The 17,718-nt window shown below is 45.4% G+C and overlaps 6 protein-coding genes and 3 non-coding genes across 9 annotated transcripts; 5 read left to right on the forward strand and 4 right to left on the reverse strand.

The window, feature by feature from the left end:
- Nucleotides 1-909: 909 nt before the first annotated feature.
- GGI43DRAFT_398017 (alkene reductase) lies at nucleotides 910-3,055 on the reverse strand. The gene is made up of 2 exons (XM_083205180.1): nucleotides 2,075-3,055; nucleotides 910-1,994 (listed from the first exon to the last, which is right to left on the reverse strand). The coding sequence occupies exons 1-2, from the start codon at nucleotides 2,327-2,329 to the stop codon at nucleotides 1,023-1,025; spliced, it is 1,227 nt and encodes a 408-aa protein (XP_083063296.1). The 5' UTR covers nucleotides 2,330-3,055; the 3' UTR covers nucleotides 910-1,022.
- Nucleotides 3,056-3,522: 467 nt separating this feature from the next.
- Nucleotides 3,523-4,939, forward strand: GGI43DRAFT_381157 (PTH11-typeG-protein-coupled receptor; the record flags this gene model as incomplete). Its single annotated transcript, XM_083203079.1, has 6 exons — nucleotides 3,523-3,709; nucleotides 3,771-3,790; nucleotides 3,858-3,894; nucleotides 3,961-4,028; nucleotides 4,095-4,567; nucleotides 4,636-4,939. The coding sequence occupies 6 exons, from the start codon at nucleotides 3,523-3,525 to the stop codon at nucleotides 4,937-4,939; spliced, it is 1,089 nt and encodes a 362-aa protein (XP_083063297.1).
- Nucleotides 4,940-6,311: 1,372 nt separating this feature from the next.
- On the reverse strand, nucleotides 6,312-8,498 carry GGI43DRAFT_398021 (Alpha/Beta hydrolase protein). Its single transcript, XM_083205181.1, has one exon. The coding sequence runs from the start codon at nucleotides 8,327-8,329 to the stop codon at nucleotides 6,593-6,595; it is 1,737 nt and encodes a 578-aa protein (XP_083063298.1). The 5' UTR covers nucleotides 8,330-8,498; the 3' UTR covers nucleotides 6,312-6,592.
- A 1,132-nt stretch (nucleotides 8,499-9,630) lies between these two features.
- GGI43DRAFT_398023 (uncharacterized protein) lies at nucleotides 9,631-11,054 on the forward strand. Its single transcript, XM_083205182.1, has one exon. It carries the CDS (start codon nucleotides 9,671-9,673, stop codon nucleotides 10,496-10,498), a length of 828 nt encoding a protein of 275 aa, XP_083063299.1. The 5' UTR covers nucleotides 9,631-9,670; the 3' UTR covers nucleotides 10,499-11,054.
- A 107-nt stretch (nucleotides 11,055-11,161) lies between these two features.
- Nucleotides 11,162-12,617, forward strand: GGI43DRAFT_381160 (kinase-like domain-containing protein; the record flags this gene model as incomplete). Its single annotated transcript, XM_083203080.1, has 6 exons — nucleotides 11,162-11,337; nucleotides 11,406-11,713; nucleotides 11,768-11,971; nucleotides 12,030-12,121; nucleotides 12,196-12,346; nucleotides 12,391-12,617. 6 exons carry the CDS (start codon nucleotides 11,162-11,164, stop codon nucleotides 12,615-12,617), a joined length of 1,158 nt encoding a protein of 385 aa, XP_083063300.1.
- A 335-nt stretch (nucleotides 12,618-12,952) lies between these two features.
- Nucleotides 12,953-13,024, reverse strand: GGI43DRAFT_t73. Its single transcript has one exon. It is a non-coding gene; the product is annotated as a tRNA-Cys (tRNA).
- A 233-nt stretch (nucleotides 13,025-13,257) lies between these two features.
- Nucleotides 13,258-13,329, reverse strand: GGI43DRAFT_t72. The gene has a single exon. It is a non-coding gene; the product is annotated as a tRNA-Cys (tRNA).
- A 1,960-nt stretch (nucleotides 13,330-15,289) lies between these two features.
- Nucleotides 15,290-16,658, forward strand: GGI43DRAFT_381161 (epoxide hydrolase family protein; the record flags this gene model as incomplete). Its single annotated transcript, XM_083203081.1, has 3 exons — nucleotides 15,290-16,309; nucleotides 16,361-16,444; nucleotides 16,500-16,658. 3 exons carry the CDS (start codon nucleotides 15,290-15,292, stop codon nucleotides 16,656-16,658), a joined length of 1,263 nt encoding a protein of 420 aa, XP_083063301.1.
- Nucleotides 16,659-17,123: 465 nt separating this feature from the next.
- Nucleotides 17,124-17,222, forward strand: GGI43DRAFT_t61. Its single transcript has one exon. It is a non-coding gene; the product is annotated as a tRNA-Ile (tRNA).
- The last annotated feature ends 496 nt before the right edge of the window (nucleotides 17,223-17,718 follow it).

The raw sequence follows: 17,718 nt of genomic DNA on the forward strand, positions 1-17,718 counted from the left end.
GAACACTGAACGAAGCGCCTTCCGTTTGCTTTCTTTTTGCCTTTTAGTACCTGTACTTTTGATGCAATCTAATGTCTCCATCCATGGCATTGTTATACTTGATATCCGTCCGCTCGGCTTGTTCCTCGTCTATCTGGCTATCTTAGGCTCAATAAGCAGGGATAAGTAGCATCGACGTACGAAGGATACAGTGCGGATACTGGGGCAGCTATCCTTGGTCACATCACTCATACACGCATAATGTCGCCATTTTCAGAGTTTCCCACGGGGGGCAATCATGGGGATTGATGTCTGTGCGCATGAATGATTTACATTATGGAGCACGTATGAAGCACTTACCAGTGCAACAAGCGTGTAACTCCGCACAGGGCCGTTGCAGGCAGCATACAAGTAAGCAAGCCGTTTATCAAAATGAAGGCCATAATCCACAGACCTGGGAGAAGCTCTAGTTATTAGCTCGATTGAAACGGCTTCACAAACACCGCGCGCGATTGCGTAAGTATGTATCCGTACGACTCGCGCACTTCCAAGCTGTGAACAAGGGTTATGTTATCCTTGTGTGTCAATTGATATCATGTGGGCCCGGCAACCGCTAGAAGCTCCCGATGACTCCGCTGGGGGGCTGCAGCCCGGTGTTTCAATTTCAATACGAGCTCGGCGATGTGTAGATCACTCTCTTCTGGCCCGAAAATTGGTAGCGATAGCCGAAACTTCTAACGGGCAAAAGGCTCGGCAAAGTATGTACATAATATAGACTGATGGGCGATCCGTTACCGCTTTCTTCTAGACAAGTAATCTCAATCTGCGAGGTAAGCACATGTGATGGCGCTGCTGTGCGCCCTGACTCGCGATAGTCCTCGGCTGGTATAAATCACCACTGTTCTGTAAAGGTACGTAGTACAATCATTGCTGCTTCTATTGCCATTAAATACCAACAATTGATTCTAGATAGATAGTACAATCACATTAAACAACATTATCGTGATCAAACACATCTTCCTTGCTCATTAATCTTCAAACCATTATGCTTTTGTCATGGTATAGGCCGGGTAGTCAGTAAACCCGATCGTCGGATCTTCAAAGGGCCCGTAGAAGCGAGACCTGTCATACTGAGCCAGTGGCCAGCCATTTCGCAGCCTCTCCACTAGATCCGGATTGCTGATGAAATATCTTCCGTAAATTAAAGCATCGTATCTTCCACTTTCTAAAATCCCCCATGAATTAGTATGGTCAAAGCCGCCAGCGGAGAAGAAAGGCGTTTCTCCCCAGATGTCGCGGAACATTGACAGATCGACTCTAGGAAGGTCCCATGAATTGAGAAACGTTTGCTTCTCGGCTTCAGAGAAGATTTGTTCATATCGTGGCTCTATGAAGCTGACATATGAGAGCTTGGGGTGAGTCTTCTTTAGCTCGCGGCATAAGTGACCCCAAGTCTCAAGACGCTGCTCGCTGCGAGTTTGGTTAAAGAGGCCAAAGGGGCTGAGTCGAATAGCCAAGTTATCTTCTCCTACAGTCTTAGCCAGTTCGGCCATCAGATCAAGGACAAACTTGCAACGCTTCTCAGGCGTGCCACCGTATTCATCTGTTCGCTTATTAATATTAGAGCTCAAGAACTGCTCTGGCAAGTACCCGTTGCCTCCATGAAGCTCCACGCCATCAAAGCCAATCTCAATCGCTGTCTTTGCAGCAGCGCAGTAGTCTTTGATCGTTTTCTTGATGTGGTCCACTGTTAGCTCGAGTGGTAGGTGATCGCTATACTTGACGGGAGATGAATCAGGTGCAGGATACATAAAACATTCGTTTGCATCGTCCCATGGAATGCTTGACGGTGCTACAATTGGGGTTCCTGTAAGCTGTGGGATGTTGGCGCGACCAGAATGCCAAAGCTGTGCATAAATATAAGCGCCTTTGGCATGAACTGCATCAACGACCTTCTTCCACCCTTTGGCCTGCTCCTCTAAAAAGATCCCTGGAACTCCAGGCATGCCATTTCCCTAAACATTTAATGTTAACTCTACCCCGTCTTTCTTTTATTCTTAACGCCGATCTATATCTTCTCTGGGGGATGACATACTTCAAGTGAAGGTGGGATGCCTTCGCTAATGAGAAGCCCCCCATCCGTTGCCCGCTGCGCATAGTAATGTGCAATGAGATCGTTGGGAACCCAGAGGCGATTTGGATTCTCAGGCGTCGAAGCATGAAGAGGCGTACCACGGTTCCTCGTCAAGGGGGCCAGGACAACTCGATGCTTAAGGGTGATTTTCCCATTTGCAATCGTAAGAGGCTCGAATAACTTCGAGTCCTTTCCAACGTAAACTTGAGAACCCATTTTGGTCTGTGGTATAGGATGAATGCTTTGCACAATTTACTTGAACAAGAAAGAGTCAAGCAAGACAAATAATATTACTCAATATAAATACGAGCTGCGCAGCTATCTGTTCGACAGAATGACTCGGGAAGGCCGTGCCAAAGTGAAAAGGAGGGCGGCGGTCATAATCCAAAAGAAGAGAATGCACCCTGGCAGTCATCGCAGCCCTAAGCTATGCAAAATAACAAAACATCAATGGCCCCTTTGACCTGGACGAGCGGCCGAGGGCTGAATATCGAAAAGAGCATAGCCAAGCGTTTTGACATGGATTTGAGAGAAATTTGTTGCAGGGCACTCCACCAGACTCCACAGCGGTAACATCGTAGGCCAGTGCCTTACCCAAAGTACACGATCGGTTTTCTAAAGAGCAAACGATCTTCATGGCGGCGGCTTTAGACCATGTCCATCTCCATGATGGCGTTGCGGTGTAACTTAAGTGTCAGTTCGTCCATGCGCCCCCAGCCCTCCCCCATCTATCTTACAGACTTGAGCCCTGTAAAAGTCCTTTTGTCGGGATGCCTCGTGCTGGATATTGCGTAACCGAAAGTTTCCGTTTGATGATCATGTAATCGCAGGGTCCATGACTAGTATATACCAGTTGACTGACTTAGTATGCTGTTGGTTGGCAGCCCTTCGCCTCCCGGGAGTCTGGAGACGTTTTCCGATTCGCACAGGGACACTTTTGTTCACCGTACCACCCCTGTTTGACATTCTTCAGCAGCGCCATGGCTTGTGCTAATTCATCCGGCGTTGGTAGGCAGGCCCACAACGGCTCGGGTCCCTAGCCCGGTCCCACTTTGGATGTCATGTTCGGCAACTGAGTGTTCAGCTAAACGACATATCGCGCTCTCAGCAGGACCCAATACAATGCGTAAGTGTCTGAGGCTGACAGGTTGTAAGAGAAGTGGATGGACCCTAGTGTAACCGGAGTGCCGCATGTGCAGGGATATTTTTCCATTTCTTTTTCTTCTTCGAGTCTTCCAGGTTCAAACAAATCCAGTTACATCTGGATTAGCTCTGTTGGCCCTTTATGTTCTGATCGTCCCTCCCCCACGAGTTGGTGTGTTCATTTAACTACCGGCAGTCGCTCCTTTTCCATTCGGCACTTCTCGACCTGTCCTGCAAAGTTGCAGAATCATGAAGCTTTGCCCATCATGAGTTTTCCCGGTGCTGCTCCGCCGCCCGAGGGCGTTATCCCTGATCTTGCTCATCCGCAAGATGTGCTGAGAACTGTAAATTATGTCACACAAGCACTGACAATCTTCTTTGTCTCTATCTTCGTTGGGATACGAGTTTATGCCAAAACCCGGTTGCTGGGAGGCGGCTTTACGGCAGATGACTGTGGGTTAATGTGTATCAAAGGGGCCCACGCACCAGCACAAGCTGACTTGAGGAAACACAGATGCAACGTATTCGGCTTATGTATGCAACCTGATGATGCTTCGAAGATTAAATATGGTGGAGTCTTGAAGGCTAATACGCGGAATAGGTACTCATGATAGGGTACTGCATCACCGCGTGCTTTGGTAAGTATTGTCTTTGACTCTTTACCCTTCACAACTTCGTAACACGACCCGCTCATAACAATTTAGCTGGTTCACATGGCGGAGGTCTCAACATGTGGGAAGTCTCCAAGGAGCAAGCTCAGTTATACTTTAAGGTAAGAGCCATTTGAAACACTCTTCTCCACGACACCTTCTATAGGAATCTAACGATTACTTGAAAGTCTTGCTATGCCGCAACGATCTTCTACGCCCCGATGGCCATGACCGTTAAGCTAGCCCTGCTTATTATCATCATTCGAGTCTTCGGATCTGTTCACCGGCGAACCCTTATCGGAATCTACATCTTTATCAGTATGATCGTGGCATATTACGTCTCCGGCTTCTTCATCAAAATCTTCATCTGCTGGCCGATTCATGCATACTGGGAGGGAGATACCAGCAAATGCTTGGATCAGAGCGCTATCGTTACAGCCGACTCCATTATCAGCGTGATTAGCGACTTAGCCATCTTGTTACTACCGACACCCCTTACATGGTCACTCCAGCTACCTCGACGAAAACGATTCCGTGTAGCAGGACTGTTATGTGCTGGTGGAGTTGCCACAGGCTTTAGCATTTATCGCTTAGCTATGATTATTGATGAGGGCCAGTCTACAAACATGACGATGGTCTTTATCAAAGTCATCTTATCGGGGTAAGTATATCGATCCCCTATTTGCAATCAAGGTTATGAACCACACAGCTAACATAATCCTAAATCAGTAACGCTGAGGTTGGTATCGGCTTAATATGCGCTTGTCTTCCAGCCGTCAGTACCCTCTACGTTCAACGCGCTCGAGGCTCCTCATACTTTAAAAACCCCGGCCATTCAAGCGTCAGCGGCCGCGGCGAAATCATCTTGACGAGATCATATCACGTCGATAGATCAGCATTGGACAAGACTATTGACGAGAATGCCATCGAGCTAGGCCACGACGAGACTGGACTGGTGGCCAATATCGAGACTCGAGTCCATGCGAATGCCGCAGAGAGCCATCACTCTGGTCGGTCCGACTATACACTATGATTTCTTTCTTTTGTTTATCATAGAGTCAAAAGTTTGGTGACAATTTTACATTTTAATTTTAAGATTTTTATGTTTGTACGAGCGCATATGAGCGAGGATGTAGAACAAAACTGGGTTTCATTTCTTGCGGTCGGATACAATTTTCGGAAATTTAATTATATACCAGTCTTTTCGTTAGACAAGCACAATCAATAGCATCTTAATAGCCATTTTGAGCCTAGCAATGATAGAATATAGGTGAAGTGCACTCATTAGGCGAGCAACTCAGCAATGAAATCTTCATCTTAGGGGGAAGCGGGAAAATAGGACATGTACTTACAGAAGGTGATATTATTCGATAGGATGTGGATCGACTGCTTGCTTTGGCTTGCATTGTTTCGCTTCCATTCGCCATGTAAATAACCATGTCACGACCAATAGGATCCCCTGAACGTCATTTCTTGTTGCTCTGACACGTATGTGGTGGAACATCAAGATTTGGCAAGCTCTACAGGGAAAATCCTTAAGGGGAAGGTCTTGTAGCCCCCCATGCCGTAGCCCCGGGTAGGCGTGCCGTAAGCCTGAGAATGAGCTCGGAGAAATCAATTTGCGGTGTCAGCAATTGGCCGGCAGCTAATCATGGGCATATTTCCCCAAATGAATGAGGGCATGCCCTTTCGATGAAACCTTTACAAGGTCTGGACACTAATATTACAAAATAAGAGTGTTTAGATTCGCTATAATATGCATTGCTGCAGTTTCGACGCTTTAGGCATATATTGCGAGTAGAAAAAAGCATTTCCTTGGAGATATCATACTGGTAGCAGAGGGCAAGGGTTGCTGAGACTAGCCTTCGATTAGCTTCGGTAGATGTAAATTTAGCCATTATTTGCTGATGGATGTGACGTTACCGGTAGAATATTAGAAGGAGATATATTAGTACATGTTCGCTTCCCGGATGCAGCTAAAAGTTCAGAGACCAGTTGCCAGGTAGTTGTATCGCATGGGCAGTGTTTTGGAGCGTCACTTATTATCTATAGCTAGTCGAATGCCTGTAATTGAAATTGGGGGATATAGGAGCTATATGCCGGGTACTAGCTGAAGGGTTCTAGAACGCCCTTCCTTTATATCAAGAGCTCTCTTCAGCAGTGCCGAATTTCAGAGAGCATGTGCAACACACGGTGAAGATCCCAAAGCGCCAATACGCATGTATGAACTTGTCAAGCCTTACCATAATTAACCCTTAGCAGTGCATAAAAAACATCATTAACTACATTCCCTGAATACATTAGAGCAGAGTTTCCAAGGGCATAAGGGGATAGCCTGTTTAGAGTTTTATTCCTTAAACGGAAAGGTCAGACCAGTCTGGTATTTAGGTAACGAATCAGCAGCGTTTAAAGCAAAATTTGATCGCCATGTTAACAACTATCTAAATTGCTAACTAAGCGTTGTCAAATTAAGTTATATATCCAATCTCAGTTTATCTGCGTTCATCTGAGCTACATGATCCATCGCTCTGATTAGACCACTTCTTCTTTGATTCTGAGTTCCAATAAACCTTCCGTTGCGGCTTTAAATGAGTTGGATCGTGATAAAAATTGGCTAGATCAGAAGTTATAGTCGTATCCAAATTGCGGTGATTCTACCGTAGCTCTCAAACCTGGTGTTACGCTATCAAATGCGTAAAGAATCGATATTCTTATACATGAATTCGTAGCTGCTGTCTCTATAAGTATCATTTTTGAGGCCGTTATCTGTCTTATTAAACCACAAGAGCTGCCGACCCTCTTTCCACTTGGGCCAATATTCATCTACCTCACTACCGTTATTAGGATCCAGTCCATAGAGAAAATTGATGTAGTATTTCCGACCACTGATGGTAGGATGTTTGTCGTTGGAACCGCTGAATAGAACAGGGATATCTGATCCATGCATAGTGCCAACAGGGTTAAGACCTGAGTAGTAGTTGTATGAGGAGAAATAAGACCACGAAGGTATTTCTGGATGTTCCTCAGAAAGAATTTGTAGTATGACACGCCGCATCAGATCAAAGAAAAAGTCACCAATAATGGCAGCGATCCTCCTCTTGCCCGGATAGAGTTCGTACGGAAGGATGCTACGAAACGGGCTTCCGTCAGAAATTTTCTTACTATAAGTGCTGACAAGTTCTCTGACGTGGCCGCTGGTAGCATTGCCAAAATAGTATTTCGAGAGATAATCAACGATTTTATCATCTGTGCCCATGTCGTTCTGAAAGATGGTAAAGACTGTTCCCTCATCTTCTTGCGTACCCATTATCACCGGTACTTTATGAAGTTTCCCTTTCCTTGCTAGTGCATCCGGGCTGTCTGTCAAGACCGTGCCATCTGGCCTCGGCAGATATGATAGTGCAAGAGATTGGTATGAAATAGCACCGGGGACCGAGTTGGCTGCATCAGCAAAGTCATCATTGGTTAAATTGCGAAGACAGCTTAACGAGTTCTCACCCTCGCATCCAGCCTTCTTGATAACTGCATTATAGATAGCCTGTCCCTTGGGACCATCTATAGTATCAGCAGGAAGAGCGGTGCCAGAGTTCATAATGGCACCCTGGAAAAGTTGCTTCCCCTTGTATGTTGCATTGCCATCATATAGAACTAGCTGATCGAACACCGACCAAGCACCAGCAGACTCTCCCCAAATAGTTACTCTCTTTGGATCACCCCCAAACTCTGCGATATTATCGGCCACCCACTCAAGCCCCATTCGCTGGTCACGCAGTCCTGCATTGCCACTTCCCTCACGAAGGATCTCTTTGCCCGGCATAAAACCCCAGCCGCCAAGGCGATAATTGACTGCTACATAGATGAATGGCTGATCGAGTTCCACGCCAGTCTTGACCAACTTGGCACCGTCATAACCAGAAGTGCTCCCACTCACAAAAGCGCCGCCATAGATCCAGAAGAGTACAGGGAGATTGGCGCCAGCCCCAATTCCCTGGGGGCGTTGAACATTGACTGTCAAGCAGTCTTCGTCAAATCTCTTAGGCCTATTGCCGGCAATATTCTTGAGAACAGATTTTGCAACATCGATTTCTGCAGAAAAAGTTTTTGTGTCTTCCTTGCCGGTAAATGGGCCAAAGGTAGGTCCCCAATGGCATGCTGCAGCATCACCAGTAGCATCAAGCTCTCCAAGGTGTGTTGAAAGCCTCACTGGTGGTCTGAAGCGCAAATCGCCGATTGGGGGATCAGCATAAGGGATGCCTTTGAACGACTCAACTTCTCCATCCGTCGAACCAATAATGATACCAGATGGGATAGTGACATTCACACTGCCAGACTGGACTTCTGCCTCTGCATCTTGAGCTGATACGGCTCCAGCTATTGGCAGCAGTCCAACCGTAAGAGCGGCGATGGCAACTACTTTCATCATGATAATAGAATCGAAGACAACGTAATAAAATAACAGAAATATTATTTTAGTCTTGAGCTATGAACAGATTGCTGTCGGTGAAGATTTAGTATCTCAACAAGCGGAACAGGCTTATCCTTATATAATAATTGGACTGGGTAGCGCATCTCCTTCCACGGCTAGACGTATTTTCTCGGAGTACGGGCGCCCAAATAGCCTGCTTGCCGGAGAAGATAATACAATTAGGCTCATATTACGCCCCAAGACAGATGGGTTGACAATGACATAATATTGTGTCACATCTTGCTAGCTCGCTGCAGGGCCAGTGAGGTTGACTCAGTAATATTTCTGTGGACAGTCGCAACGACAGATTCATCTCGTACTACGGAGCTCGTTCAGTCGCTGGGTTTTCACGTGAAATCTGATACCAAGCTGTAAGCTGGGGATGTGAGAGTATACCGTCGAGTGGCACTCTGGCTGAGTAATACTCATATATAGCACCCTCTGTTAATTATCTTCCATATGACTTATACAAATGTGTAGATAGGCGGCTGGTGTTTTATTACTCATAGCACCCACACCTATAGTGGTCTTTGTCTGAGACATTGATATACATGGACTTTGTGATAAGATTCTCAACCATACAAATCGGATAACTTACTAATATTCTCGGTCAACTATGTTCTGAGACATCGCCAGATGTGAACCTGAGGTAATATTCTCTGTCACATGAGACATGTGATATTAACTTTGGGCACATATACTCTAACGCTATACTACTTATAAACCCTGTGATGATATTCTGAATCACATTGCATGCACCGTAAGATATCTGCTCAAGAGAATTGGAATTGTACTACTACTACAGCAATAAATCGTCGACACGTCTATCCACTCTGTCACTTAGATCCAGAAGAAAGTTGAATCATTTATTACATCCCGTTGTGACGAGCCCGCTATTACCAAGGCAAATGACATGAGTGACATGCCCTCTACTGCAGAGAATCCTCAATGTTGAGAAACCGTCAAGCCATGTAGGCAATGTAGCTTACAATATCTGAATTACTTCCACCCCAAATAAGTAACTGTCCCAACAGAAGAGAAAGAAAAAAGATGTAAGAGAGGGAAAGTGGAAAGAGTATAAGGGATTCAATTCGATCTGTAGCATCACCGAGCGACCGAAGCTCGACGACTCCTCCAATGTTGCTCCCAGCAGCCAATGGCAATTTCTGAATCAGTTACATATTAACTACAAGTACTACCTAACCTAAATTAGGTAGCTCTTAAATCAGTACTGCCAGTCCCCCACTTCTTCGTCCATCCGCCAATATCGCATCTTTTATCTCGATAAACACACTTGATATGGCTTCTGTACCAGCACAGCAGCTACGGCTGAAAGTCCAATCACTAAGGGCCCTCAGAAGTATAGGCAAGGAGCACTTTTATGGCCTTTATCAGCGGCCTACACGTCTCAAGCATCGCCCCAGCGCGGTTCGCGCTGCCTGCTTGCCGGCTCATATCAGTACATTCAACCGGTCTTTCATGTCAAGCAGCTCGCATAAGCAGACAGCATCTATCGGCATGGAATGGTACGACCTCTCTGCCGAGCGTAAAATCCAGTGGATGCTAAACTCTAGAGATACCGAATGGGGTTGGGTCATCTATCGATGCACCTACAAGCCTGAGCTTCAGGGCGCCCGGGAGAGTCTCAAGAATCTCGTCGAATACAGGACACGAAAGTCCATCGCAGAGTCAGACAAGCTTGATATCGCCGAGAAGCTCGACTGGGTCTGGGTCGAGGATCCTGAGCTCGAGGGCACTTCACTGGGTGAACTGAAGCGCAGATTCAAGGCATGGGTGCGTACCGACACGCAAGGTTCAAATTACGATATGGGCGCTACTCCTTGTGAAAACGTTTCAAGGTACACATATTTTATCCAGATTGATGAGGATAGCCTTGTCAGCTGTCTCCGTGAAGCCAGCGTGGATCTTTATGGAAGGCATCTTAATATTGTTCGGGGCTGGGCGGGCTCACTCTCTGAGGGGATTGATGAGTCTAGCGAAGCCCTTGTCACCGAGGACTGGATGAAGATTCAGGCAAGCATGATGGAGCCTAGTTTTTACGCTGACCTACATGATGACACTTGGTATGCGCTTTATTCACGGCCGCCGCGCGTATGTGTTTGGTAGCTACCTTGAAAGCTCACGTTAATGTCTTTATACTCACTCCTCTATTTGCCGTACTCACTATCATACCCTCGAAAAATTGGACTATGAGACTTTCTCTATACAGTAATTCCCAACAATGATTGGTAATCTATCTGCCAGCTATATTAAAGAGTGGGGGAGTTTTCATCAGAAACCACAGACCAATATTTCAAGGGCATACGATATGTTCTTGATATTAGGCCTGTCACGGACGTTTTGCTGGAGACAGCTTCCATGTATGGCTGGCTGCATTAACAATTGAGCTTTGGCATGATTTATGAGCTGCAGCTCCGTTTGTTTCTAAGCACTGCTGCTTCCACCGTTATTATCCGCCTGTGGGAGCGATTCTGACAGTAACAGAGCGGGAAGTTGAGATCTTGATGTTGCTGGACAGGCATTTCAGCAGACGGATGGGGCGGGCCGCCATATCTCTCTGCTCCATCATGCAACTTGCTCAAATACCACCGTTGACTTCGACGTGGAAAGGACGTGCAAAAAATTAACTCATTCATATACTCCCGAGGCTACGGACCACAACAACACATTTGGATTTTTTTTTTTTTTTTTTTTTTTTTTTTTTTTTTTCGAGCTTTCGACTTCAATTCTGTCGACTTCGATATCTTCATCTCAATTTTACCTTGAAAAATGATTGACCGATCCCAATACGATATGGGTTTGCCCGCAGAAGATTTGGCTGATTATGGCCCCGGAGGCTACCATCAAGTCCACCTCAGCGACACACTCGATGATGGGAAATACCGAATTCTAGATAAGCTTGGCTTCGGATCATTCGCCATCGTCTGGCTCGCTCGAGATGAAGAGTAACTTACGCCGTCCTTCACTTACATGTCCATCAGGAACAAAACAAATGTGCCTATCAAAATCGTAGTCGCAGAGCAGTCGCAGAGCAGTCGCACGAGCACAACCACGAGCTGGAGATCCTGCAGGCTATCAAACAAAATGGGGACCCTGCCCACCCAGGCCATAAGCATGTTTCGCATCTTCTGAATTCGTTTTACCATGAAGGCCCAAATGGACGCCATCTTTGTATAGTTCTTGAATTTCTGGGCCCTCAGATATCTTCAGTTGCAGAAACGCGGCCAAATTACCGCCTCGAAGGTCCACTTGCTCGTCGGATCTCCTCACAGCTTCTTTTTGCTGTAGATTACATCCGAGCATGCGGTGTGGCACATGGAGGTAGGCCCAAAGTAAGCTGACCCTGTTGCTTCTCTTGTTGACTGTGAATTTTAGATATATACATGGGCAACGTGTTATTCCGACTCTCTACTCTTAACGAAACACTAACTATCGACGACCCTCGGGTAGGGAAGGTTTCGAAGAAGGATGGATCACCCAACGAAAAGGGTTTTCCAGACTACCTAGTAATGCCTGCGGACTACGGGTATGGCAAAGGCGAGCTTCTTGATGAGGTCCAACTTGTCGATTTCGGCGAATGTTTGTCTCCCCTCACTTAACACAAGAAATGATGCGCTTACTACATTGTTGCGCTTAGCATTCTTCGTCTCTAATCCGCCCATGTCAATAAATACGCACATGTCCTTCCACCCGCCAGAAGTGGTTTTCCGGCACCCACTGAGCGAGGCGGTTGACATCTGGAATCTTGGCTGCACAATAAGAACAAATATGCCAAATTAATACATCAACTAACCAAATTAAAGACATATGAGCTTGTCACCGGGCGCACACCACTCGAGGCATTCATGAATGATCACGAGTTGATACCGCAAATGCAGAAGGTGCTCGGTGGTGTTCCTGAGCAATGGATCCAAGAAGGCCTGGAAACCGGCGTACTTACGAAGATATCAGAAGGTGAGATTGCAAAATATGACTAGAATATATCTAACTTTGAAAAGAATCCGCCGCAAAAGACTTTCTGCCCTTCGAGGAGCGAATACAGGAGGCATACGCCAATGGCTACGAGGAGGAGACACTTGATCTTAATGCGAAGGATATCGCGACACTGGGAAGCTATATTCGCAGGATGTGTGTCATCGAGCTTGTTAAACGAGCGACACTGGCGGAATTGATGTCACATCCATGGGTGGTCGAAGCGGGAGAAAGATTCAGAGATGATGAATGAAGGGAAATGAAGGCATCTGGAAGCACTTCTCACCGAAAGACCACCTAATCTTTCTTTAAACATCCGGCCGATTACAAAATTTCCATCTCAATTTCCCAGTTCTGGATACTATCCGGTGAAGCTATTTCAGAAGACATAAGATATAGCCACTCTCTCTCTAGCAATTCGGTTTATTATTGGTTATTGGCTTCCATTTTTTATATTCGCAATTCTGAAAGATCTCATGTAGATTGGATTTAGGACTGCTGGAATGCAAAATAAAGAAAAAGAAGGCATGTGTACTCTGAAAATAAGAGAGGAAATGAAAGAAGAAAAAAAAATACAAAAAAAAGAACAGGACCGAACGCGGATCGAACGCGTGACCTAGAGATCTGCAATCTCTCGCTCTACCACTGAGCTATCGATCCAATGCGATGACTAGGGGGCCTAGTAATTAAGCTTATATAGCGCCATTCTTATGAAAGACCAAATGAAGCTTTTTTACCTGAGCGTGAAAAGCAAATAGGAAGATTATTAAGAAAGATATTTCATGAGAAAAAGGAAAGGGAAAAAAGTTATCCTATAAAAGGAATAAAAAAGGGAAGGAAAATAAAGATACGAATACCTATAGTATAGGTGAAAAAAGGTAAAAAAAAAAGAAAGGACCGAACGCGGATCGAACGCGTGACCTAGAGATCTGCAATCTCTCGCTCTACCACTGAGCTATCGATCCGAATGTGGAAGTCAGTGGCAAATAATTATACTTATATACTTCTCGTAACACAATAATGCAACGGAACAGAACACTCCCAGTTTCATCGATCAACTTACAATAGTGTCTTCCAGAGATCCACTCAGACTCTTCCATCTTTTTAGAAACCTTCTCTTGAAGGAACTGTAAGCTTACTTTAAACACGTGGGCTGATAGGGCAGAAAACATCCAGCTAGGTATACTTGGACAGTTTGGCTGATAAATGGCTGTTCTCCGTAGTGTAAACCCTAGACGTCCAAAGACACCTTAAATAAAGTTCTTATTTTAATCAGTATAAAATAAAACACATACAAATTATCCATTTTTAAATAAATAATAAAATCATTTATTTATTACTTTAATTATTACTAATATTATTTTACTAATTTTTTATAGCTTTATTAGAACTTAAACTTATAAATGCCTGGGTAAACATATAGGGTAGCTTATACCTTTTTGATGCTGTTATTCGATTGGCTTATATCTCCGGTTTTACTTCGGACATACTTTCAAATCTTCAATGTGAATCAGATTGCTTGTTAAACGAGCTAAATTTACAATTGAGGATCACCAAGGCATCATGAAAGGGTCAGCCAACAACCATTGGCCTCGGCTCCTAGGTGCCGTCTTTCCGTGCAGCCGTGCTTTCTATACAGAGTATTGGTGCGTGCTAGACAAAAGACCCCTGCAGGGCGCTCTTCGCGTGTAAATTACCTGCTGTGTGGGATGCATGTGCGCGCTGGCTCCAACGACATGGCCATGGCCATACTAATTTTACTACGGAATGAATTCGCGAATATTTATACGGCAGATTATGGGAACATAATATAATTCTTTCAACATTCTCACAGCAGTATAATCGCAATTACATGTTGTTGCAAATAATATTATACATACATCTTGCACTACTACCACCGGCTACATGCTTCTAGTATGTTAAAAAACACAAATAATAGCCTTCAACCAAGAGGGCCGCTCTGTATTATAAACCGATTAGCGCAATTAGTGTAGGTAGGGCTGCTACTCAGGGGCTTCTCTTACTGGATCTTGGCAAGTGATGCATCCCGCGGGACAGCATGTGAGTTTGCCATCGGGGGACCCCTTTGATAACTTTTAGTATGATAAACGTTATTTCAGTCCATAATATATTGACTCACCCCTGCGATTTGCTAGTTGAGAGAGTAGCATCTTAGCTTTGCCCAGGTATATTCTCAGAGTGGATGCAGAACTTACATCGTCATACACAGCAGGAAAGTTATCTAACTGCGCATCACATAATGTAGCACATGACGCTATCACATAAACCGTGATCCAATGGAAGGCCTTCATGATTTTTAATTTCTGGGGACTGAGTTGTGATGAAATGCGTTGTAGAAGGGCTAAACAAGAAGAAAGCAGTTACGCTGTAAAGTATTTCATGACTAGTTCAGCGATATATATATATATTCCCCAGGGAGGCATTGTGGCATTAAGAGAAGCAACATCCGGTATTATAAATCTACACATGCCAGGGGCAGGAATTCACTAGTCCGCTGGTGGGAAATTGTCCACCCCTTCCCATGGAACAGACATTGAGATGTCAATATCTACAAGTTGAAATTTACAACTTGAAGACAAAAGCAAAAGCATGTCCGCATAAAGTAGCTCAATAATAATTATTAATTCACAACCGAAAACTTCAACCAAAACCAGCTTTATAATTATGATATAATGTCAATGATTATATATTGTCGACGGCGGATGCATGTAAGCAAGATGCGGTGAATTTTCCGCCAGATGAAACCTTAAGCGGGCAGTAGCTGCTCTCCGGATTCCGTATAGCTTAGCTTTCACCGAATCACTGGACCATATAAGTAGCATCAGGTTTTGGAGTTCTTGATAATGGTTCTCTCTCTCATGATACCAATAGAAGAACAAGTTGTCCGCCAGATTCATCCCAACTATGTCCATACGCTTTCTCTTCCAGATCTTGTTTGCCACAGGGGCAGTTTTAGCAGAACAGCCGTTCAAAGCTCACTTTGGGAGTCAGCCTAGTGCCTTCAAGATTAACATATATCCTTCTTTCATTGAAGAAACGAGAGTCAAGGCCTCTTTAGCCCGAATTGCTACTGATCTTGTTCAGCATGATCCTCGTGATGGGCCTCTAGTTCAGAACGTCACTGCGATCAAAGAATATTGGACACATAGCTTTAACTGGAATAATGTGCAGTGTCGTTTGAACGAGCACCTACCGCAATTTACTACTACAATTGACGGCGCAGGAAACTACTCGCACAGCATTCCACTCCATTTTGTCCACCGTCAATCTCCTAGAAAAGATGCCATTCCGCTGCTATTCGTGCACGGTTACCCAGGGTCGTTTCTAGAGGTAGATCGTGTCATTGACGGGTATACCAATCCCCCCACTAACGAAACGGCATTCCATGTAGTGGCTCCCAGCTTGCCAGGATTCGGTTTCTCGCCGGCTCCCGAGTATCCTGATCTAGGGCTCCGAGAGGCTGGTCAAGCTTTCCACAAACTAATGTTGCAGTTGGGATACGATAAGTACATTGTCCATGGCGGTGATCTCGGCTCTCACACCGTGCGCTACATGGCTATCGATCATCCAGAGAGCGTTCGAGCACTTCACACCAATCTTTGGTATCAAGTCCCCAACAAGACAGATATGGAGAGATTTAATGCTCAAAATTCTACGGCAGAGGAGGCACTTCTCATCAACGTTTTGGCAACGTTCCGGCTGACATATCTGGGCCAGCGGCAAGTCTTTGAGAACCAACCTCTACAGTGGGCATATGCGGCGACAGATAGCCCAGTTGGCTTTGCGGCTTGGGTAATCGCCGAATTGCTTGGTGGTAGTCCTTCTTATCCCTGGACAGCAGATGAAATCATCACATGGACAATGTTGCTGTACATACAGGGGCCGTTTGGTAGCGCTAGAATGTACAAGGAACTTTCACTGCGGGTAAGAATTCCATACAGGAGAGTGCTCACTACGGTTTCTCATTGAACATAGGGACAAAATCCTTGGTCAGGCAAGTTTGACTATATTCATCAACCAGTGGGCATCACTCAGTTTGCCGAGCAAGGCTTTATCACGGTTAGTGTAATGGGTTTGATACCTCCAGTTGTCAAATATCTAACCATCTGAGTAGCCCGAAGATTGGGCACGCCGCCAAGGAAATATCGTCTTCTTTAACAGTTACCCCTACGGTGGTCATTTTGCTTCTTGGGAGACGCCAAATGAACTGGTTGCCGACGCACGAGAGTTTATAAAGCCTGGTACTCCAGCATGGGATGCATATCAGACGTGAAAGGGTGCAGAATGCCATGGCCAATATTCGAACCGAGGTCGGTCTGCAATGAGTATGGTGTTTAAAAATTACCTATATATACTGTTTGTCTAGAGGTCTACGCGGTACGCTTTTTAGTCTCCTAGAGATCCATTCAAGTCCGTTCATCTTTTTCAAAACCTTTTCCTATAGATTGTAGAGCCTGGAGGCCTACCTGAAAGTAAAATGAATAGCCGGGCTGAAAACACTCAGGTGCCTACGTACTTGTATACCATTTACTTGTAAATCATTTACCCAAATGTACTAAGAAGATGCTCCTTGGCCAAGTACAAATGCAGGGCTAATGAAGCACTTCTCTGTTATTTAATTGGCTTATATCACCGGTTCTACTTCGGATAAGCCTTTGGATCTTCAATGTCATAAAGCATCTTTGCATCTCTGGCCTCCAACAGCAGCTCTAAGAGGTCGCAAATGCACGCTTAGTCAGCTTCCGTAGCTCAGTTGGTTAGAGCTTCGTACTAATACTCCGGCTTCAAGCTAGTGTTGGTAATGCGGAGGTCGCAGGTTCAAGCCCTGCCGGGAGCAGTCCTAGACGCTGAATAAGTGTTTCTTTTTGCCAGTATCGTCTTTTTTTTGGTGTCTTTTACCGCAGCGGGTTGTGAAGAATCCCTTCCCTCATTGAGTATGGGAAAGATATTGCAGTACACCAGACTGTCTCGCTAGGGAAATAAGTAGTAGTGCAACTCTCTTGTATACTCCCCTGTAGTGTTTATTAAGGAGGTTGGTGAATACGGTCTTTTTATCAGGTGGCTGGTGACTGAAGGAAAAAGGAAGCCAGTCTGATCGAATCTGCGGGCTTGCTAATATGACAGAACAAGAGGGCACCAAGCCACTTGAGGCCACTGTGGAGCAGTTCCTCTTCGGCCCAGCCCGCAGATGGATGCTAGCAATTAAGTCAGTGAGTGGCTGCATTGGAAACTGGGCTTGGCTTATGGGAGGGGAGAAACAACAAGAGGAGAGGCATGGGGTGCAGACAGGCTAATTGGACTTGACGCTGGCTGCCAAGCTGTGGCAAGATGCC

Source organism: Trichoderma evansii (assembly GCF_050947405.1).
Source record: "Trichoderma evansii strain SZMC 28006 chromosome Unknown GGI43scaffold_4, whole genome shotgun sequence".
In the NCBI taxonomy this organism is placed as follows: domain Eukaryota; kingdom Fungi; phylum Ascomycota; class Sordariomycetes; order Hypocreales; family Hypocreaceae; genus Trichoderma; species Trichoderma evansii.